The sequence below is a fragment of the Hyperolius riggenbachi genome, chromosome 7 (assembly GCF_040937935.1).
Source record: "Hyperolius riggenbachi isolate aHypRig1 chromosome 7, aHypRig1.pri, whole genome shotgun sequence".
Classification (NCBI taxonomy): domain Eukaryota; kingdom Metazoa; phylum Chordata; class Amphibia; order Anura; family Hyperoliidae; genus Hyperolius; species Hyperolius riggenbachi.
Window position 1 is genome coordinate 158,947,033 of NC_090652.1, and position 22,453 is coordinate 158,969,485.

The 22,453-nt window shown below is 42.4% G+C and overlaps 1 protein-coding gene across 2 annotated transcripts in view; it reads left to right on the forward strand.

Annotated features, from left to right (window-relative positions):
* REXO5 (RNA exonuclease 5) overlaps nt 1–22,453 on the forward strand; it is a 104,703-nt gene that overhangs the window by 13,793 nt on the left and 68,457 nt on the right. For both annotated transcript variants that reach the window (XM_068244805.1, XM_068244804.1), the window contains exons 2-8: nt 564–698; nt 1,019–1,137; nt 2,551–2,677; nt 4,013–4,136; nt 6,183–6,326; nt 9,905–9,993; nt 19,368–19,483. In XM_068244805.1, the coding sequence (XP_068100906.1) occupies nt 570–698; nt 1,019–1,137; nt 2,551–2,677; nt 4,013–4,136; nt 6,183–6,326; nt 9,905–9,993; nt 19,368–19,483 (848 nt within the window). In that variant the 5' untranslated portion in view covers nt 564–569. The remainder of the gene's footprint in view (nt 1–563; nt 699–1,018; nt 1,138–2,550; nt 2,678–4,012; nt 4,137–6,182; nt 6,327–9,904; nt 9,994–19,367; nt 19,484–22,453) is intronic.

Sequence of the window (22,453 nt, forward strand, 5' to 3'; positions counted from 1 at the left end):
CCGGAGTATAGGGGACGGGAACTAAACTGACAAGAGGGCGTGACCAGGCAGAAAGGAGCGCTCCTAGTGACGACAGAGGAGGAGAACTGCCACTTCCTCCCTGCTCATATGCAACATTTGTCACAGTCAAAAATTTTGGGTTACTAATGCGGGGACCCCTCGGGGCACTGTACCGTAAGGATGGGTCTGTGACATGTCACAGCACTGACACAGCACCGCACACCAAGTGTAATTGATAACATGCGAACTTTGCTCTCAGTTCTGCTGATCTCCTTAGCTGCGTTTGTGTCTGAATCGCACACCAGAAACAAGCATGCAGCTAATCCAGTCAGATGTCAGTCACCTGATCTGCATGCTTGTTCAGGGTTCTGTGGCTTAAAGTATTAGAGGCAGATGATCAGCAGGACAGCCAGGCAATGTGCACTGTTTAAAAGGAAATAAACATGCCAGCCTCCATATCATATATTCTTACTTCACATGCGCTTTACTGGTAAGTAAGTATAAGTATAGTTGCACTTTATTGTCATTTTTAACTGTGTCTAATTTTATTAAATCACTTGTAGGTTAAGATGAGCAAGGAAAACATAAATCAGCATAAGAGGTCATACTGCAATGAAGAGGAAGAGAACAGCCACAAGAAGAGAAAGCTCGGCCTGAAAATAACAACAGTTAATGGCTTTGCTTCACAGAGACTCAAGGTAATCTATATCCTTGTTGTACACTTTTTTAGTTTAGGCTAACGTTTTGCAGTTGATGCTGGCAGACACACATAGGATGATATGGTTGTGTGCCATACTTTGACCTTTAGGAAATTCAGTGTTAATTAACTCATTAGTCATTCATTTTAATGGAATTTGGGGACAGTTTGTACACCAAAAAGTGCTGTGGCCATGATGGAAAAGAAGTAAAAGTTGATCTTTTCTGTCAGTCCTAAAAATAAAAGCCAGGCTGCAAATGAATATGGATAGGTTATCTTAGTAGCATAAATTGCAAAATAATGTGTGTATTTAATTTACAGAAAGCGCCGAGGTTATCCCCAGCTCTGTTTAATGATCATTGTGTGATTCCACATGGATCCTTGCATCAGCTCATCAAGTATGCCGTACTAGGAAAAGAGCAGAAGTCAACACAGGCAAGGTACATAAAGTGATGTTCTTGTTGCCTTTAGAAGCTACTAAAAGTAAACTCCTCTAAAAACTGCACATCTTTATACAAGGCATGTGTGTTACTCCAAGATATGAGGAGACTCCAGTTCTAACCTTTCAGAGAGAATAGGTTCCTTGTGCCTAATTCCATTTTGTTATGATCACTAAAAAATGAGACGTCTATATGACCAATGTACAGTCCGCATTGAGAATGATGATTAACTGAGTACATCTTGTGACAGCTACAGTATATAGAAATTCTGGCCTGCCTTATGGTGCCCATACATTCATCAATTCTGCCATTCTATTTCCTGCACACTCGATTTATCTGCTGGAAATCAATTCCCCAAAATATCAAATTTTGGTTGACTTTGACCAAAAATCTATCAAGTGTCCATTGGACAGGATGGAAAATGTAAGTCCATTGGGGGCAGGGTGAGAGCATTGGTAGATCAATAGTCCATAGTTATGCACTTCATTGAATAGTGCAATGCTACAGTTAGATCAGTTTTCAATGGATTGCCAGCTGGAATCTATTAAGTTGATGTGCAGTGTGTAGTAGGAATCAATTGCTTCTGAATACTGTAGATTGTTTTCAGTAAGGAATCAATTGCTTTGGAACATTGGGTGTAAAATGTATCGCCAGCTTTAGTAAATTAAGACTTGCACCCTGTTTTTGCAATGGTGACTCTGTACTAGTCTAGTTACAAGTGGTGGCATAATTATCCCCCCTAGTGCAAATACATTTTTTTTGTTCCTGATCTGTGTCATCCTTCAGGTAAGCCACCTCTCAATTTTTATTTTAAGGATTTTGATGTATTTTATTTGTATTTTTCCTGGGGGCCTCTCCCCCCCCCCCCATTGATAGGTCACAGTTACGCTGTCTAAAGACAGCAGAGTTCTGTACATCGGTCAGGAGCTGCTTTCATTGGCTCCTGATCACTGTGAGCCAATCATAGTGATCAGAAAGTGAAAACTGTTAAAAAAAAAAAAAAAAAGTGGGCCCCAGTAGGGACAGTAAGAAAGTAAGAAGCCTAGGTTACATTGCCTCCTCCTCCCCAGGCCTATTATGTGTGGGGAGACTGCTGCATATCCCCCTTCTGCCCCCTACTTGCACCGCCTCCCTAGGTAATGTCCATAGCAATGACATCATCACATATGGCTCATAAGTGAAATGTCACACTTGCCTAGGTGTTACAGGCTAAATATGTGTGCAATATTAGAAAAGCATTTGTAAACAAAGTGTTTTTTTTTATAAACTACCAGTATATTGGAATAATGTATTCTATTTTTTTCCAAGCAATGCTTTGAAGAACATTTTTCCAGCCTTCAGTTGTATGATGTGAATGACAGCATGTTTTATTACATTAGGGTGTTTAAGAAATCATTTTATTTTCTCTTTAAGCTGGTGCAGCATTCATCATCAGAAGCGTCTTCAGGGAGTGGTTATCCTTGTGTTGGAGGGCCTCAGTCAGCACCACTTTTACCAATATTATACACACTTCCAGTATCTCCGAAGATTATTCCCACATGTGAGTACCAAGCTAGAACAGACTACATACAGGCAACTGGTACCTCCAGCCAAAGCATTTTATGTCCGTATTGAATGGTGTGAGGGTATGGATAAGACACTAACCCCTGCTGTCTGGGGTACAATTCATACCTGGAACAAGCCAGCAGCCAGAGCAATCAGAGTACCTGATCTTCATACTTCATACTATCTGAATCTGTGATTCTGAAAGTATTCAAGGTAGATGAGCTCCTCCAGCCATGTATTGTAGCGCTTTGGGGTCCTGCTCACCATCCAGCTTACACAGCCATGGAGCTGAAGTACTTGGAGTCACTTTGCTCCAATTTGCACTTACCCCACTCCTCTGACGCAACACCCTGCACTACATCCCAGGGACCCGCACATTACTTCCATGTTGCTGCACTTTCTGTCACAATGCTTTGCCAATACCAAGTCGCTTGCTACCCAATATAGTGGTGTGTGTGTGGTGGGAGGATATTTTGTGGATGCAACAGCCATGCTGCTTTCTAATCATAGCGGACAGAGGTGAAGGAAAGGGGTGAGTTGCACAAACAACACTCCCCAATTCCAGGACCTCACAGTGGTAGGTTGGGCCAACTGGGTTTTGGATGGAAACACTAGTGCAACATCGTCTTAGAATCTTTCAGTTTCCCAGTGAGTATGAGGGTTCATGTGGGACCAACTTAGAGGTAGTTGGTGGTCTGGAAACATTTACAATTATAGATAGGTTCCTAGCTGTACAGATTATCACTTAACATTATGAAACTTGAACATTTTAGGTAACAGGCGTTTCCTGTCTGCGCATAGCTTCAACCATAACAGTATGCTAAGATCAGTACATTTACCAGACCAATCATAGAGCTGGTCCAGAATCTTTTGTTTTTGTCAGAATTTTGTTTAATCAGTGGAAACTTTTATAGGTGGCTAGGTTTCTCGGGAAAGAAGCTGAGGGTGAAATCGGAATGGTTTGGGTGCATGAGACCTACTGTATCTGCTCAGTGGTTAGTAAGTAAGCTCTAGTTAATGTATTGCTAGCAGAACAAGTTGTAGTGCAGAGCAGGACCTAAGGGTGCATAGATTTAATCATGTGCAGTACCTGTATGTGAAAGGGGGGGTTGCTAAATACAGTATATTAACAGACTGATCTAATCGCAAAATAGGTGTGTAGTACTAGTAAATATATTTGTCTTATTGTACAGGGGTGCTGTTCTTACTTTTTATAAAGGAAGTTATTTAATTTCACTGTAAGCAATTCATTTTACAATATTAAAACACATTTCCTGAGTCATGATTCATTTAGTTTTTATGTTTTCTCTCCATGCTCATTGGTATATAGAGATTTAGCCTGCCTCCTCCTCCCAGTGATTTTATTGGCTCTGTCTTGGGGTTGAATCGGGATTGTGTCAAAGTCAGGACCAAAGAAGAGATGGATTCAAATCATTTACACAACAACACTGAAGGTAACTTGTGCTATAATCTTTCAAAAATTGTTAAGAGGAGTTTTTTGTTTTGTATGTGAAGAGCAGTTGACATACGGTAGATGTATTCCAGCACTGTTTAGTTATTAAAATTATTTATTATTAATATAGCATTGACATCTTCCACATCGCTGTACAGAGTATATTGTCTTTTTACTTAAAGTGGATCCGAGATGAACTTTAACTCATTGCATAATTGTGTTCCTTTCCTATTGTTTATAGGGCATTCCTCAAGCCAAATACTTTTTTGTTTTAATACTCCAATTCCCTATAAACTAAATAAGCCACGCCCACAGGTTTTCAGAGAGCCAAGGCACTTTCAGACAGTAGCAAGGGCTCATGGGAGCTCAGTCTGGGCAGGAGGAGGGGGAGGTATTACTAGTCAGAGATTTAAGAGGCAGAGGAGAGGAGGGGGGATTAGGTTTTTTTGCTCAAGATACAGATAAGCCTGCCTCTGTGTAATGTTTACAAACAACATGGCTGCTGTCGTATCACAGGAGGAAATATTCTTATTCTATTAAAGCTGTTTGCAGCTAGATTTGCTGTGTAAACTATCTAAACTTTAGATAAGATATATATATATATATATATATATATATATATATATATATATATCCGCTTTAACTGTCCATCAGAGGGGCTCACAATCTAATCTTACCATGTGCTTGGCTTTTATATTAATTGTTGGAAACAGCCTTCTGTGTTTCCACAACAAACTCTTTTTATGCACTCATCACATACACATCTGGCTTGCGGAAGAGCTGCCTGGGAAGACCCAGCAGGGTTCTCAAAAAGGATGAGCTTGTGTATTTTTCTTCTCAATATATCCATCATGAAGTTGGTACACCAAGTATTTTTATTCCCTGTATTCCTAAAGATGAAACAAATAATTACAGTATATGCCAGATTTGGACAGTGCAGCCTGCTGAAGGATTCTAAAGTGTCATGAATAGGGATGCTCAATGGGATGCAAACAACTCCAAAATTATGCAGGTTCATTCACATTTAATATGCAAATCAGAAAAAGCCACATGACTGGTGATGGCTTAAATATACATGGTAAACAAAAAGAAGTCTCTCAGTAATCTATCATTAGTGGACTTAGGGCCCATTCACATTAGAAGCGCTTTTCTGAGCGCTTTGTGATGGATTAGCGCTTTTTAAAAATCGCTCCCATTCACTTTCATTAAAATCGTGGTAAAAATCGCTGCTCCCTCGATTTTAATGAAAGTGAATGGGAGCGATTTTTAAAAAGCGCTAATCCATCACAAAGCGCTCAGAAAAGCGCTTCTAGTGGGAATGGGCCCTAACACTGGACCAGTTCCACTGGTCTTATACATGGAGTGTTGAGTTGTCCTCCTTGTTCACACTTTCTTATTAAACAAGCCACACAGAAACCTTTCCACTTAGCTTTTTTTATTTAGAGTACAGCTTTTAAGACATTCTCTTCACACGTCTCAGTTGCTAGGTCAAGTCAATAGTGTTTTACATGATTCACTTTGATAGCATTAAAGAGACAATGCAGCGAAAAAAAATATATGATGAATTGGTTGTGTAGTTGGATAATTATTACAACATTAGAAGCAAAGAAAATATTCTCATATTTTTTCAGTTATATCGTTTTTTTGTTGTTGTTGTTGTTTTTTTTTTATAACATTGCATCATTCTCTAATATTTGCAGTTTACACACTACTCCGCATTCTAAATGATTTTACAGAGCAGGCTAGTGAACTTTTGAACGGTCCTGAACTGAAAAAAAAAATCAATACAGTGAGAGACACTTGAGATGATAAGCTTCAGAAGACATCTCTCTGCAACTTTGAAAGTCGTGGAGCTCAGCTCAGTGGCTCTTTTGCATAGATAACAACTGGAGTTTCTTAACTCTTCCTGTACTGGAAACAATATTAGACTTATGTCTCTGCTCCTAATGTTTTATTTCTTAGCTGTACTACACATACAAATCATATCATTTTTCCACTTCAGTGTCTCTTTAAATATGTATTATTAACCAAACATCCCTTCCTTTAGATGCTGTTGACCAGCTCAGAAGTTCCAGTATCACAAGCCTGTCACATGATCCCATCTTGCAAAAATATGGAAAGAACAGACATGGCTTAACAAGGTATCTGCTTTCTGAGGAGGAGATAAGGAAATGGCAATATCCTTTTATAGGTCAGTTTACATTATTCAGCATCATCAAATAAAGTGTGTAAATTCTCAGTCCAAACGTGATCCAGTTTTCAGGCAAAATTCTTAAAACCCAAGTTCAGAGACAATTTCTTTACATGCATTTAATATCATTTTAAATTAAATTTGTACCTGAAACCAAGAAAGGTAAGGATGTTTACTTACCTGGGCTTCCTCTAGCCCATTGTAGTCCGTCTGCTCCCTCTTGCCGCCCTAGCGGGCTGCTCTGTTATGCTGCTGTCTGCCACATAAAGGTTCTGACTTAGCCAGTTGGAGACAACTGCACACGCGTGGTCTTGGCCATGCACACCGTTTGTGCTCTCTTGTTCAAGAGCGTTGTGCGCATGTGCAGTTTGTTGAGACTGTGATTGCGCAGAACACCCCCAGCTACAGGAGTGGGATTCAGTGGTGCGCATGGCTGGGCCCAGCCTCACTGGAGCACAACAGAGGGGAGCAGAAGAATGGCGAGGGAGCCGATGGACTACGGGGGCTGGAGGAAGGCCTAGGTACTGTAAGTACAAATCTTTCCCCCTTTGTCTCAGGTTTACTTTATATGTAAACGGTAACATTTTGTAAATAAAGGGCCCGACCAGACACATGATAGGCGAATTATACAAAACATTACTTGATTACGAAGTGCTTGAACTTACAACTAATTTCAGAGCCGAATGTGAGGCAAATGGATTAGACATTACAGATGAGGACTGGGAAGACGCCCTACATGCAGCTAAGAAAGTGTCCTCTTGCGTACGTGAAAGTATCACACAGCTATACATAATCCATCAAACATACTGAACCCCTCGTAGGCTGATTAAATACAACCCCACAGCCATCAATACTTGCCCAAAATGCCAATCCCCTCACCCTCTTCTTTTTCATCTAATCTGGGACTGCCCTGTTATACTAGAAATCAGGGGTGCCCATTAGGTAGATAGCAATCTACTGGTAGATCACAAGGACTAAATGGTAGATCCCAACCGCTCTACATTTTCCATTTTGTATATACAATTGTGCTTCTAAAATTGCACAATTGTATATGATACTGTATTTTACTTTATTTCAAAAGGGAAATTATTTAAAAAAAAAAAAAAAAAAGGCAATCGCACCAAAAATGCATGAAAGTGCAAACTCACACAAAAACGTAGAAACACACAATGCAGAAAGCATATGGTTTTAGTGTGCTCCTAGCCTTACAACTTGAGACAGTTTTATCTTTGTCTATACAGCCTTCAATGTGTCTAGGCTGAAAGCAAACAGCAGACTGTTAAATGTAATAGATACTGCAATTATTTTCTAAGAACTGTTATTTCGTAGTCCCATGTTATAGTCTCTGACCCCAATAACTACCCATTTAGATTCCGAATAAGCAGGTCAAGTGGAATGTAGAATGACCTGAACGGATTGTGTCTGACTGTGTGTGCATAAGGTGGCCACTAATGATCCAATCTTTTTCATCCAATCTTACCATTTCTATGTAATATAAAGTAACTGCATGAAGTATCCATTCAGTATATTCACTCAATTTACCCTTATACTACATAGATTTGGTAAGATTGGATGAAAAAGATTGGATCATTAGTGGCCACCATAACTGCCTTGTAATGAGGGCTGATTTGGCTTTCACCTTCCCCGATTCACCCTGCAACAAACACAGGAAGAATGACAGAGCAGCCTTATACTATATAGCAAAAGCCTGAGGGAGCAACTTTTTGGTCTGCATGCCAGCCCTATTACAGTTCTGTACATTGGAAACCTTGAGTACAAGTCACATGACCAGTATTTTGAGTTAAAAAGAAGCACCAAAGATCTATTTCATAGAAATAACAAGGATTCAGTTCTTCTCTTTAAATTGTAAGCTTATATAAGATAGGTTGTTTCCCTGTCTTTGTGTAATTACTGAGCGCGTTTCGTGTCGATACTGCATCTCTTACTGTCGCATTTATACGATTTGCCATCTTTATTTTGTATCCATATATTTGCCCTGCTTTGTGCAGCTCCACAGAAGATGATGGCGCTGTTTAATCAGCAATAGTTATGAGATGTTCTTCATTGATGTTTGTCAAACATGCCTGCTACAGTAAAGGCCTATTCACACACCAGATGAAACTCGGCCAAGACTGCTGATAACAACCGCCTCTGTCGAGAAACCAGTCCAGTCCATCCAGAATCCTGTGTACAGCAGCCCCCGATTTATATGGACCATAATAGTCCAGCTCTGAAAGACCTGTATTTGATCACCTATTTACCAGCCATTGTCTCTCAGTGTAGTGGTTGCACAGTGTCTTTCCCTCTACTGTGCTATAGGGCAATGCTTAATTTGTAAAATACCGAGCTGCATAACCCTTTTATAATAACTGTATCTTTAAAGAGAAACTCCAACCAAGAATTGAACTTTTTCCCAATCAGTAGCTGATACCCCATTTTACATGAGAAAGACAATGATTTTCACAAACAGACCATCAGGGGGCGCTGTGTGACTGATTTTGTGCTGAAACCCCTCCCACAAGAGGCTCTGAATACCGCGGTACTGCTGGCAAACTGCCACAATGTAACAATGTTCAGAGACAGGAAATAGCTGTTATTAGCTGTCTGTAACAGACAGAGCAGCTAGAAACAGCTAAATAACCTGCCCACAGTAACAATGTCACCATGTAATAAATGTCAGAATGTGAATCTGGGAGAGGAAAGATTTTACAATGAGCAAACACTGACTAAATCATTTATACATAATTATGGTAAAAAATGAAGCACTTTTTTTACTACATTATTTTCACTGGAGTTCCTCTTTAAAATGTCCAGTAGTTGTAGGAGGAAAGCGAACCGGGCACCAATAGTTTGCAACACACCAGAGAGAGAGAGGTCTCTGAGGAAGCAAGCAACCTAGCTTGCGAAACGGCTGTTAGACCAGCTACCTGTTGCTTGTGTTTGTCTATGAAATAAATTGGTGTGTTGCAAACTATTGGTGCCCGGTTTGCTTTTCTCCTACAACTACTGGACATTGCTAATTACTGGAGGCACATATAGGAACCACCAATTACCCCCTCCGAGGATCTGACCATTATTGCTTTTAGTGCCGATTTTTCTTCTTTGCTCTTTTAAATGCATCTTTTAAAATTTCATGTTAAACATTGGTGATGCAGTGGTTTGCTATATGATGTGCTGTGTTCTTCAGCTGACTTTAGTTCCGCTAGACTAGTTGCGAGATTGAGTGTCGTAACCAGTGTAGGGATGAGTTCTAAAGGTGATGTAGCACGACCATCTTGGGGGAAAAATCAAGCAGGAGTACAGCTGTCCCACAACATCATTGATGACATCATTAGTGAGGTTGGATCACTAATGACTGACCATTATTGTCATCTTTTGTAGCAGTTTGACTCCTTTTAATCACCCCGATCCATGAAAAAACAGAACTAATAACTGAGACAATCTCTAATGATTCTTTTGGAAGACCCCTATTTAGCGTTTGTATGTTACTTTGCTGTCTCCAGACTTGAATGAATGAAAAGCTCATGAACTCCACATCCATTTGTATTGTCACAATGTTAATTAACCTGTTTTTGCAGGCTGCCCTGAGTCCGAGAACTATGTACACACCAACTGCACAGAGGAACCTACAAACAGCAGCCCTTTATTCGGGCTAGATTGTGAAATGGTAAGTGACTAAACCCCAATATACATGTCTGTATGAGGACCTGGTTGTGATGACGGTTTCATGGCATTGCTTCGGTTTCTAAATATAGATGTTTGGTTTGTGCAGTATGACTGCCGGGAAGCTTAGCCCTAGGTTGTGCTTTCTCTGATTATTACGTTTGCTGTATTATTTCAATCCAGTATTCACATCTGACTAGGATTGTATTTATATCATCCTGTTGATTTAGTAATATGAAAACATTGTTTATCTAGCTTTAAAAGATATCTGTCTATCTATCTATCAATCCATCCATCTATCCATCTGTACCCTGGGTTATAATAAATGGACAGAGATAGAAAATCAATGTTCAACAGGTAAAAAAAATGCTGGCACCACTATATCCCCATGTGCAGCGTCTGCTCTCACTTCCACTATTGCTCAGTGTCTTATGTTGTTGCATAAATGCTGCCACAACTGTATCCCCATGTGCAGCGTCTGCTCTCACTCCCTCTATTGCTCAGTGTCTTATGTTGGTGCATAAATGCTGCCACAACTGTATCCCCATGTGCAGTGTCTGCTCTCACTACCTCTATTGCTCAGTGTCTTATGTTGTTGCATAAATGCTGCCACAACTGTATCCCCATGTGCAATGTCTGCTCTCACTCCCTCTATTGCTCAGTGTCTTATGTTGGTGCATAAATGCTGCCACAACTGTATCCCCATGTGCAGTGTCTGCTCTCACTAACTCTATTGCTCAGTGTCTTATGTTGTTGCATAAATGCTGCCACAACTGTATCCCCATGTGCAGTGTCTGCTCTCACTAACTCTATTGCTCAGTGTCTTATGTTGTTGCATAAATGCTGCCACAACTGTATCCCCATGTGCAGTGTCTGCTCTCACTACCTCTATTGCTCAGTGTCTTATGTTGGCGCACAAATGCTGCCACAACTGTATCCCCATGTGCAGTGTCTGCTCTCACTACCTCTATTGCTCAGTGTCTTATGTAAGTTCATAAATGCGGCCACAACTCTATCCCCATGTGCAGTGTCTGCTCTCACTACCTCTATTGCTCAGTGTCTTATGTTGTTGCATAAATGCTGCCACAACTCTATCCCCATGTGCAGTGTCTGCTCTCACTACCTCTATTGCTTAGTGTCTTATGTTGGTGCATAAATGCTGGCACCACTGTATCCCCATGTGCAGTGTCTGCTCTCACTACCACTATTGCTCAGTGTCTTATGTTGTTGCATAAATGCTGGCACCACTGTATCCCCATGTGCAGCGTCTGCTCTCACTACCTCTATTGCTCAGTGTCTTATGTTGTTGCATAAATGCTGGCACCACTGTATCCCCATGTGCAGCGTCTGCTCTCACTCCCTCTATTGCTCAGTGTCTTATGTTGGTGCATAAATGCTGCCACAACTGTATCCCCATGTGCAGTGTCTGCTCTCACTACCTCTATTGCTCAGTGTCTTATGTTGTTGCATAAATGCTGCCACAACTGTATCCCCATGTGCAGTGTCTGCTCTCACTCCCTCTATTGCTCAGTGTCTTATGTTGGTGCATAAATGCTGCCACAACTGTATCCCCATGTGCAGTGTCTGCTCTCACTACCTCTATTGCTCAGTGTCTTATGTTGGTGCATAAATGCTGCCACAACTGTATCCCCATGTGCAGTGTCTGCTCTCACTAACTCTATTGCTCAGTGTCTTATGTTGTTGCATAAATGCTGCCACAACTGTATCCCCATGTGCAGTGTCTGCTCTCACTAACTCTATTGCTCAGTGTCTTATGTTGTTGCATAAATGCTGCCACAACTGTATCCCCATGTGCAGTGTCTGCTCTCACTACCTCTATTGCTCAGTGTCTTATGTTGGCGCACAAATGCTGCCACAACTGTATCCCCATGTGCAGTGTCTGCTCTCACTACCTCTATTGCTCAGTGTCTTATGTAAGTTCATAAATGCGGCCACAACTCTATCCCCATGTGCAGTGTCTGCTCTCACTACCTCTATTGCTCAGTGTCTTATGTTGTTGCATAAATGCTGCCACAACTCTATCCCCATGTGCAGTGTCTGCTCTCACTACCTCTATTGCTTAGTGTCTTATGTTGGTGCATAAATGCTGGCACCACTGTATCCCCATGTGCAGTGTCTGCTCTCACTACCACTATTGCTCAGTGTCTTATGTTGTTGCATAAATGCTGGCACCACTGTATCCCCATGTGCAGCGTCTGCTCTCACTACCTCTATTGCTCAGTGTCTTATGTTGTTGCATAAATGCTGGCACCACTGTATCCCCATGTGCAGCGTCTGCTCTCACTCCCTCTATTGCTCAGTGTCTTATGTTGGTGCATAAATGCTGCCACAACTGTATCCCCATGTGCAGTGTCTGCTCTCACTACCTCTATTGCTCAGTGTCTTATGTTGTTGCATAAATGCTGCCACAACTGTATCCCCATGTGCAGTGTCTGCTCTCACTCCCTCTATTGCTCAGTGTCTTATGTTGGTGCATAAATGCTGCCACAACTGTATCCCCATGTGCAGTGTCTGCTCTCACTACCTCTATTGCTCAGTGTCTTATGTTGGTGCATAAATGCTGCCACAACTGTATCCCCATGTGCAGTGTCTGCTCTCACTAACTCTATTGCTCAGTGTCTTATGTTGTTGCATAAATGCTGCCACAACTGTATCCCCATGTGCAGTGTCTGCTCTCACTACCTCTATTGCTCAGTGTCTTATGTTGGCGCACAAATGCTGCCACAACTGTATCCCCATGTGCAGTGTCTGCTCTCACTACCTCTATTGCTCAGTGTCTTATGTAAGTTCATAAATGCGGCCACAACTCTATCCCCATGTGCAGTGTCTGCTCTCACTACCTCTATTGCTCAGTGTCTTATGTTGTTGCATAAATGCTGCCACAACTCTATCCCCATGTGCAGTGTCTGCTCTCACTACCTCTATTGCTTAGTGTCTTATGTTGGTGCATAAATGCTGGCACCACTGTATCCCCATGTGCAGTGTCTGCTCTCACTACCACTATTGCTCAGTGTCTTATGTTGGTGCATAAATGCTGGCACCACTATATCCCCATGTGCAGTGTCTGCTCTCACTACCTCTATTGCTCAGTGTCTTATGTTGGTGCATAAATGCTGCCACAACTGTATCCCCATGTGCAGTGTCTGCTCTCACTACCTCTATTGCTCAGTGTCTTATGTTGGTGCATAAATGCTGGTACCACTATATCCCCATGTGCAGTGTCTGCTCTCACTACCTCTATTGCTCAGTGTCTTATGTTGTTGCATAAATGCTGCCACAACTGTATCCCCATGTGCAGTGTCTGCTCTCACTACCTCTATTGCTCAGTGTCTTATGTTGGTGCACAAATGCTGCCACAACTCTATCCCCATGTGCAGTGTCTGCTCTCACTACCTCTATTGCTCAGTGTCTTATGTTGGTGCACAAATGCTGCCACAACTGTATCCCCATGTGCAGTGTCTGCTCTCACTACCTCTATTGCTCAGTGTCTTATGTTGGTGCATAAATGCTGCCACAACTGTATCCCCATGTGCAGTGTCTGCTCTCACTACCTCTATTGCTCAGTGTCTTATGTTGGTGCACAAATGCTGCCACAACTCTATCCCTATGTGCAGTGTCTGCTCTCACTACCTCTATTGCTCAGTGTCTTATGTTGGTGCATAAATGCTGGTACCACTATATCCCCATGTGCAGTGTCTGCTCTCACTCCTTCTATTGCTCAGTGTCTTATGTTGTTGCATAAATACTGCCACAACTGTATCCCCATGTGCAGTGTCTGCTCTCACTACCTCTGTTCCTCAGTGTCTTATGTTGTTGCATAAATGCTGCCACAACTGTATCCCCATGTGCAGTGTCTGCTCTCACTACCTCTATTGCTTAGTGTCTTATGTTGGTGCATAAATGCTGCCACAACTATATCCCCATGTGCAGTGTCTGCTCTCACTACCTCTATTGCTCAGTGTCTTATGTTGGTGCATAAATGCTGGTACCACTATATCCCCATGTGCAGTGTCTGCTCTCACTCCTTCTATTGCTCAGTGTCTTATGTTGTTGCATAAATACTGCCACAACTGTATCCCCATGTGCAGTGTCTGCTCTCACTACCTCTGTTCCTCAGTGTCTTATGTTGTTGCATAAATGCTGCCACAACTGTATCCCCATGTGCAGTGTCTGCTCTCACTACCTCTATTGCTTAGTGTCTTATGTTGGTGCATAAATGCTGCCACAACTGTATCCCCATGTGCAGTGTCTGCTCTCACTACCACTATTGCTCAGTGTCTTATGTTGGTGCATAAATGCTGGCACCACTGTATCCCCATGTGCAGCGTCTGCTCTCACTACCACTATTGCTCAGTGTCTTATGTTGGTGCATAAATGCTGGTACCACTATATCCCCATGTGCAGTGTCTGCTCTCACTACCTCTATTGCTCAGTGTCTTATGTTGTTGCATAAATGCTGCCACAACTGTATCCCCATGTGCAGTGTCTGCTCTCACTACCTCTATTGCTCAGTGTCTTATGTTGGTGCACAAATGCTGCCACAACTCTATCCCCATGTGCAGTGTCTGCTCTCACTCCTTCTATTGCTCAGTGTCTTATGTTGCATAAATGCTGCCACAACTGTATCCCCATGTGCAGTGTCTGCTCTCACTACCTCTATTGCTCAGTGTCTTATGTTGGTGCATAAATGCTGGTACCACTATATCCCAATGTGCAGTGTCTGCTCTCACTCCTTCTATTGCTCAGTGTCTTATGTTGGTGCATAAATGCTGCCACAACTGTATCCCCATGTGCAGTGTCTGCTCTCACTACCTCTATTGCTCAGTGTCTTATGTTGTTGCATAAATGCTGCCACAACTGTATCCCCATGTGCAGTGTCTGCTCTCACTACCTCTATTGCTCAGTGTCTTATGTTGGTGCATAAATGCTGCCACAACTGTATCCCCATGTGCAGTGTCTGCTCTCACTACCTCTATTGCTCAGTGTCTTATGTTGGTGCACAAATGCTGCCACAACTCTATCCCCATGTGCAGTGTCTGCTCTCACTCCCTCTATTGCTCAGTGTCTTATGTTGGTGCATAAATGCTGCCACAGCTGTATCCCCATGTGCAGTGTCTGCTCCCACTACCTCTATTGCTCAGTGTCTTATGTTGTTGCATAAATGCTGCCACAACTGTATCCCCATGTGCAGTGTCTGCTCTCACTACCACTATTGCTCAGTGTCTTATGTTGGTGCACAAATGCTGGTACCGCTATATCCCCATGTGCAGTGTCTGCTCTCACTACCTCTATTGCTCAGTGTCTTATGTTGCATAAATGCTGCCACAACTCTATCCCCATGTGCAGTGTCTGCTCTCACTACCTCTATTGCTCAGTGTCTTATGTTGGTGCACAAATGCTGCCACAACTCTATCCCCATGTGCAGTGTCTGCTCCCACTACCTCTATTGCTCAGTGTCTTATGTTGGTGCACAAATGCTGCCACAACTCTATCCCCATGTGCAGTGTCTGCTCTCACTCCCTCTATTGCTCAGTGTCTAATGTTGGTGCATAAATGCTGCCACAGCTGTATCCCCATGTGCAGTGTCTGCTCCCACTACCTCTATTGCTCAGTGTCTTATGTTGGTGCATAAATGCTGCCACAACTCTATCCCCATGTACAGAGTCTGCTCTCACTACCACTATTGCTCAGTGTCTTATGTTGGTGCACAAATGCTGGTACCGCTATATCCCCATGTGCAGTGTCTGCTCTCACTACCTCTATTGCTCAGTGTCTTATGTTGCATAAATGCTGCCACAACTCTATCCCCATGTGCAGTGTCTGCTCTCACTACCTCTATTGCTCAGTGTCTTATGTTGGTGCATAAATGCTGGCACAACTCTATCCCCATGTACAGCGTCTGCTCTCACTACCACTATTGCTCAGTGTCTTATGTTGGTGCACAAATGCTGGTACCGCTATATCCCCATGTGCAGTGTCTGCTCTCACTACCTCTATTGCTCAGTGTCTTATGTTGCATAAATGCTGCCACAACTCTATCCCCATGTGCAGTGTCTGCTCTCACTACCTCTATTGCTCAGTGTCTTATGTTGGTGCATAAATGCTGCCACAACTGTATCCCCATGTGCAGTGTCTGCTCTCACTACCTCTATTCCTCAGTGTCTTATGTTGGTGCATAAATGCTGCCACAACTGTATCCCCATGTGCAGTGTCTGCTCTCACTACCTCTATTCCTCAGTGTCTTATGTTGTTGCATAAATGCTGCCACAACTCTATCACCATGTGCAGTGTCTGCTCTCACTACCTCTATTGCTCAGTGTCTTATGTTGGTGCATAAATGCTGCCACAACTGTATCCCCATGTGCAGTGTCTGCTCCCACTACCTCTATTGCTCAGTGTCTTATGTTGGTGCACAAATGCTGCCACAACTCTATCCCCATGTGCAGTGTCTGCTCTCACTCCCTCTATTGCTCAGTGTCTTATGTTGGTGCATAAATGCTGCCACAGCTGTATCCCCATGTGCAGTGTCTGCTCTCACTACCACTATTGCTCAGTGTCTTATGTTGGTGCATAAATGCTGGCACAACTCTATCCCCATGTACAGAGTCTGCTCTCACTCCCTCTATTGCTCAGTGTCTTATGTTGGTGCATAAATGCTGCCACAACTCTATCCCCATGTACAGAGTCTGCTCTCACTACCACTATTGCTCAGTGTCTTATGTTGGTGCACAAATGCTGGTACCGCTATATCCCCATGTGCAGTGTCTGCTCTCACTACCTCTATTGCTCAGTGTCTTATGTTGCATAAATGCTGCCACAACTCTATCCCCATGTGCAGTGTCTGCTCTCACTACCTCTATTGCTCAGTGTCTTATGTTGGTGCATAAATGCTGGCACAACTCTATCCCCATGTACAGCGTCTGCTCTCACTACCACTATTGCTCAGTGTCTTATGTTGGTGCACAAATGCTGGTACCGCTATATCCCCATGTGCAGTGTCAGCTCTCACTACCTCTATTGCTCAGTGTCTTATGTTGCATAAATGCTGCCACAACTCTATCCCTATGTGCAGTGTCTGCTCTCACTACCTCTATTGCTCAGTGTCTTATGTTGGTGCATAAATGCTGCCACAACTCTATCCCCATGTGCAGTGTCTGCTCTCCCTACCTCTATTGCTCAGTGTCTTATGTTGGTGCATAAATGCTGCCACAGCTGTATCCCCATGTGCAGTGTCTGCTCCCACTACCTCTATTGCTCAGTGTCTTATGTTGGTGCATAAATGCTGGCACAACTGTATCCCCATGTGCAGTGTCTGCTCTCACTACCTCTATTGCTCAGTGTCTTATGTTGGTGCATAAATGCTGCCACAACTCTATCCCCATGTGCAGTGTCTGCTCTCACTACCTCTATTGCTCAGTGTCTTATGTTGGTGCATAAATGCTGCCACAACTGTATCCCCATGTGCAGTGTCTGCTCTCACTCCCTCTATTGCTCAGTGTCTTATGTTGGTGCATAAATGCTGCCACAACTCTATCCCCATGTGCAGTGTCTGCTCTCACTACCTCTATTGCTCAGTGTCTTATGTTGGTGCATAAATGCTGCCACAACTGTATCCCCATGTGCAGTGTCTGCTCTCACTCCCTCTATTGCTCAGTGTCTTATGTTGGTGCATAAATGCTGCCACAACTCTATCCCCATGTGCAGCGTCTGCTCTCACTCCCTCTATTGCTCAGTGTCTTATGTTGGTGCATAAATGCTGCCACAACTCTATCCCCATGTGCAGTGTCTGCTCTCACTACCACTATTGCTCAGTGTCTTATGTTGGTGCATCCGCAAGTGACATGGGGATATAGTAATGAAGTGCCAGCTTTTATAGCTGGTGGTACATTATTCACGGGTCTTTTGGCATCTTTGGGGCAATGTCGGAATTCTTCCTGGGATTGCATGATTGAATGTTCACTACAAGTTGACCTGTGAAGATGCAGCTTGTTTGGCCTGTTCCTTGGCCGTGTGTGTGTTATTCCCTCATTATCACAATTACAATGAGCATATAAAAGCTCCAGAGTTCATTTTAAGTGTGCTATTTGTATTTGGAATATGTTGCTGTCGACTCTCAAAATGAGATCCAAAGAGCTGTCACTATCAGTGAAGCAAGCCATCATTGTTTCATTTCAAATCCATTGTGGTTGTGTATTGAGCCAAAAATGTTAGAACTGTGTCGATGTCCCAATATTTATGGACCTGACTGTATGTCAGTAGAGTACATGTGATGTGATCCCTTATCCTTTTATTAGTGGACTCCTCCACAAATTATTTTTTTTTAAGTTTCTAGAGTTAAAAGCTTTGACTTTTCTCCATAAAACTGCTACAGTGTGACCTTTGTGTAGGTAGTATAACTAGTATTAGCAGAGTATTAAAGGGAAGCTTAAGCGACATGTTACATGAAGAGATAGATGTGTATGTACAGTGCCAAGCACACAAATAAATATGCTGTGTTGCTTTTCTTATTTTACTGCCTGAAAAAGTTTTCATATTTAGCTATGCAAAAGTTTTTCTCCAGTCGGGACCCACTCAAGCTATAGCGGTACTCACTGATGAGGGATTACAGACATAAAGTACTTTCCTATTATATACTAAGGGATATAGCAGAAAAACTCAGGAAACCAAAAATTGCAAATATATACTTTTTCTTTTAATATTTCAAAGAGTGCAGAAATTTGTATACAAAATCTTCAATCATGTGGTAAAGTGCATATAATTGATAGAGAAGGCAACAACATTTATTTGTTTCGGGTCATAGACCCTTCTTCAGGCCTTTATACACATAATGAACATCTGCACAATCTAAATAGACAACTGAATCTCATCTGGACAAACACTAAGCCAGGATAGATCACTAGGAGAGAGGCCGCATGGCAGAGAACACCTTCTGAGAGCAGGGGATAGATTATGAAGGTCAATAGTTCATATATTTTAGACCTCTGAGACACGGGGCAGACTGTTTCATTGATCTGAGGCAAACCATGCATCTACTTTTTTTAGTTTTTAAACATAACATTAAACTGTGAGATATCAAAAAGTCATTTTTAGGAGTAGGAGGATAAATACAATTGTTTATTTCATCCGTTTATTTTCACTTTCAAGAGGTGGAGATTCCTTCTTCGGTGTTTATATGTATTTTGCTGTTTTCTTCCATCTCCATGTCAATCAGCATAAGTGTAAGTCTTTTTTAGTTATAGTAGATGCACACTTGGCAGTTAGGCACTTCATTTAATTGGCTGTTTCAATGTATGGAAATGATTTATGAAGCATATTGTCAGTTTTATTCTAACACAAAACCCTATCTTCTCCTTACAGTGTCTGACCACTAGAGGGAGCGAGCTGACCAGAGTCTCCTTGGTAGATGTCAATGGTCACTGTATTATGGATGAGCTAGTAATGCCTGACAATCCTATTAAGAATTACCTTACAAGGTTTGTATTTACTTTTTAAACTTTTGAAGTATATGTACTGTAATTCACATGCATGTTGATGTTTAGTGAGCACCATTGTATTACAAATTCACTAATTTGCTAGAATGGTCCCAGAGTATTCTGAACCTGAGACTTGAATCATTAGCTTTTACTTGCATTGTGTTCTGAATATGGATGGATTCTGTATTTATATTGTTCAAATGCCTAGTATTTGTTGTGTGTGTATATATAATCAAGTAATGAAAAAGGGTGCGTACACACATTTAAAGAGAATCTGCACTCTAAAATTCTTACAATAAAAAGCATACCATTCTAATCATTATGTTCTCCTGGGCCCCTCTTTGCTGTTTGTGCCACTCCTTGCTGCAATCCTTGCTTGTAATTGCCAGTTTTAGGCAGTGTTTACAAATAAAAAACATGGCTGCTAACCAGCATTTGATAGGCTGAGAGAAGCTCAGTCTGTGACTCATACAGAGCCTGGAGGGGGCATGGAGAGGGTGTGTATAACTTCTACCTATCACAGCAGAGCAGCACATTCCTGCCTGAGCCGACAAAGCTGACAAAGGAAAGAATATTAGATTATATATTATATATTATAACAGAGATAATACAGCCACTGTGCAACTAGGAAAGACTGCAGTAAGACAGACCACATTAGAACTGGTATAGGAACTTATAGGATAGAATAAATAAGGCTGAAAATTTTGTTACAGAGTCTCTTTAATTTTTAATGGCAAATTTTACCACTTCTGTGTAGTATGAGGGTATGAGATCTTGAATACTATGAACAAGTAAACTGTCATAGATAAAACTGACTAATCAAAATTGGATGATTATACTCACCTTAAATTTAAAGGAATACTGTAGGGGGGTTGGGGGAAAATGAGTTGAACTTGCCCGGGGCTTCTAATGGTCCAACACAGACGTCCTGTGCCCGCGCAGCCACTCACCGATGCTCCGGCCCCACCTCCGGTTCACTTCTGGAATTTCAGACTTAAAAAGTCTGAAAACCACTGCGCCTGCGTTGCCATGTCCTCGCTCCCGCTGATGTCACCAGGAGTGTACTGCACAGGCGCAGACCATACTGGGCAGTAACCTAGACCTCCTTGACAGTAACCCAGAGTCCGACTCGGAGTTTTTGTTTTTGGGGTCTAAAAGCACATGACAAAATTGTACCGCTTTTAGACCCTAAAATCAGGAAAGAATCATACTGCCAGGAAGGTAAAAAAAAATGCTACTTCAGTGTTCTCCCCAGAATTTTTTTCCAGCCGGGTGGTATGAAATAGTAGCCGGGTGGGGCGAGATGAGAGAATGCATGGGCAGTGCTTCTGTGAACAACTCTGCTTACAGCAGTGGAGGCGGTGAGCCGATGACAGCCGGGTGGTCACCAAAGCTAAAAGAGCCTGGGGAGAACACTGTACTTGATCCGGCTAGCCCCCCAGATCAGGTAGCATCAATTACCGTCGCACCTACGTCCTGCAATCGCGGCTTTTCACTATAACAAACAAACATGTAAGCGACCCCTGTGGTCATGACGCTGCAGCTCTGGCTCTGAGCAGGGAGGCGAGGGAACTGCGGCGGAGAGGCAGAGCTGTCCAATTAGATATGGGCAGAGGGTGTGTTTTGCGGGATTGTCTCTCCTGCAAGGGACGCCCCTTCCCCCTGCTAGCTGCCGACAAGCTGCTTCTTGCCAGTTTCGGTGGGTGATGACGTGGCATGGGGGGGGGGGGGGAGGTCAGAAAGCAAGGTCTAAAAAGCGTATGTAGCACACAGCCACAGCTAAAAGTCCAGTGATTCAGCACACTCCTCAAATATATTGATATTTAACTTCAGTGCCGACTCAGTATTCCACCACCACACCAAAAGCTATGAAACACACTTACCAAAGGTAATTAGACCTAATCAGCAGCTCACTTGCAGCAGCTCGCTCTCCCCCTGCCAATCTCCCCTTCCAGCAAATGTGTCCAATAATGGAGTGGTTCCAGAAAGCCAATCCAGGATCATCAAATCATCATATGGAATAAAAATAAAAATTGCCATTAATCGCCTCCTCTGAATGCTCTGTGCTCTTGGAGGAGACTGTCGTGAGCCCAGCGTCACAGGCATTTTTTTTTAACACAAACGGAAACAGAGAATAGTAGGGAGTGAGTGCGGATAATATACACTACCTGATTCAGCTAGCCCCCCTGTATCAGGTTTCATGTTTTATTTTATTTTTAACAATTATCAACCGGCTCGGGTTAACTTTTAAGTCCGATCATATGAAGTGATGATGAAGTGATTCTATAAACATACTGTACATACATTTATTCCTTGCAGTCTTTTAAAGGGGTTCTTTCGCTAAAAAATGTGACAGATGACAGGTTTTGGGCCAGTCCATCTTTTTCCAGAAAACCTGAACTGAAAACTAAAAGTAAAAATAAACATACTCAAGTCATACTTGCCTACCGTGTAGTCTACTCAACAATCTCTTTCTCCTCTCCTGCATCCTGTTTGTCCACTGTGATCAAGGGAATTCTCGATGCTCCATTTTGAAAATGACCATTACCCCATAACCGCTTTCTGGTCAGCACGCTGTTAAACTGTAACATCGCCCACTTGTGCCAGGTAATGTCCATATTTCCCAATGGCTTATCAGTTGTCCTCTCAACTATAACAGACAGCAACTGTAATATAAATGACAGAAACTGATATATTTCAGTTCTGACAAAATGTTGTCAGAACTGGAAGGGATCATTGTCAGAAGAAAATGGGGAGCCTCTGAGAGCAACTGATGGCAAGGTAACTATGTAATGTTCATTTGAAGTAAACTCATGTGTTTATTTTAAATAATTTTACTCAGTTCAGGTTCCCTTTAAGGGGGATTCTCAGGGCTTTCTTTGTTTTGAACAGCATTTCCTGAACAACAGTTTAACTGCCAAAATAGCAAGATACCAGCCGGCCATCACTTGCACACTATTATGTCAGTTA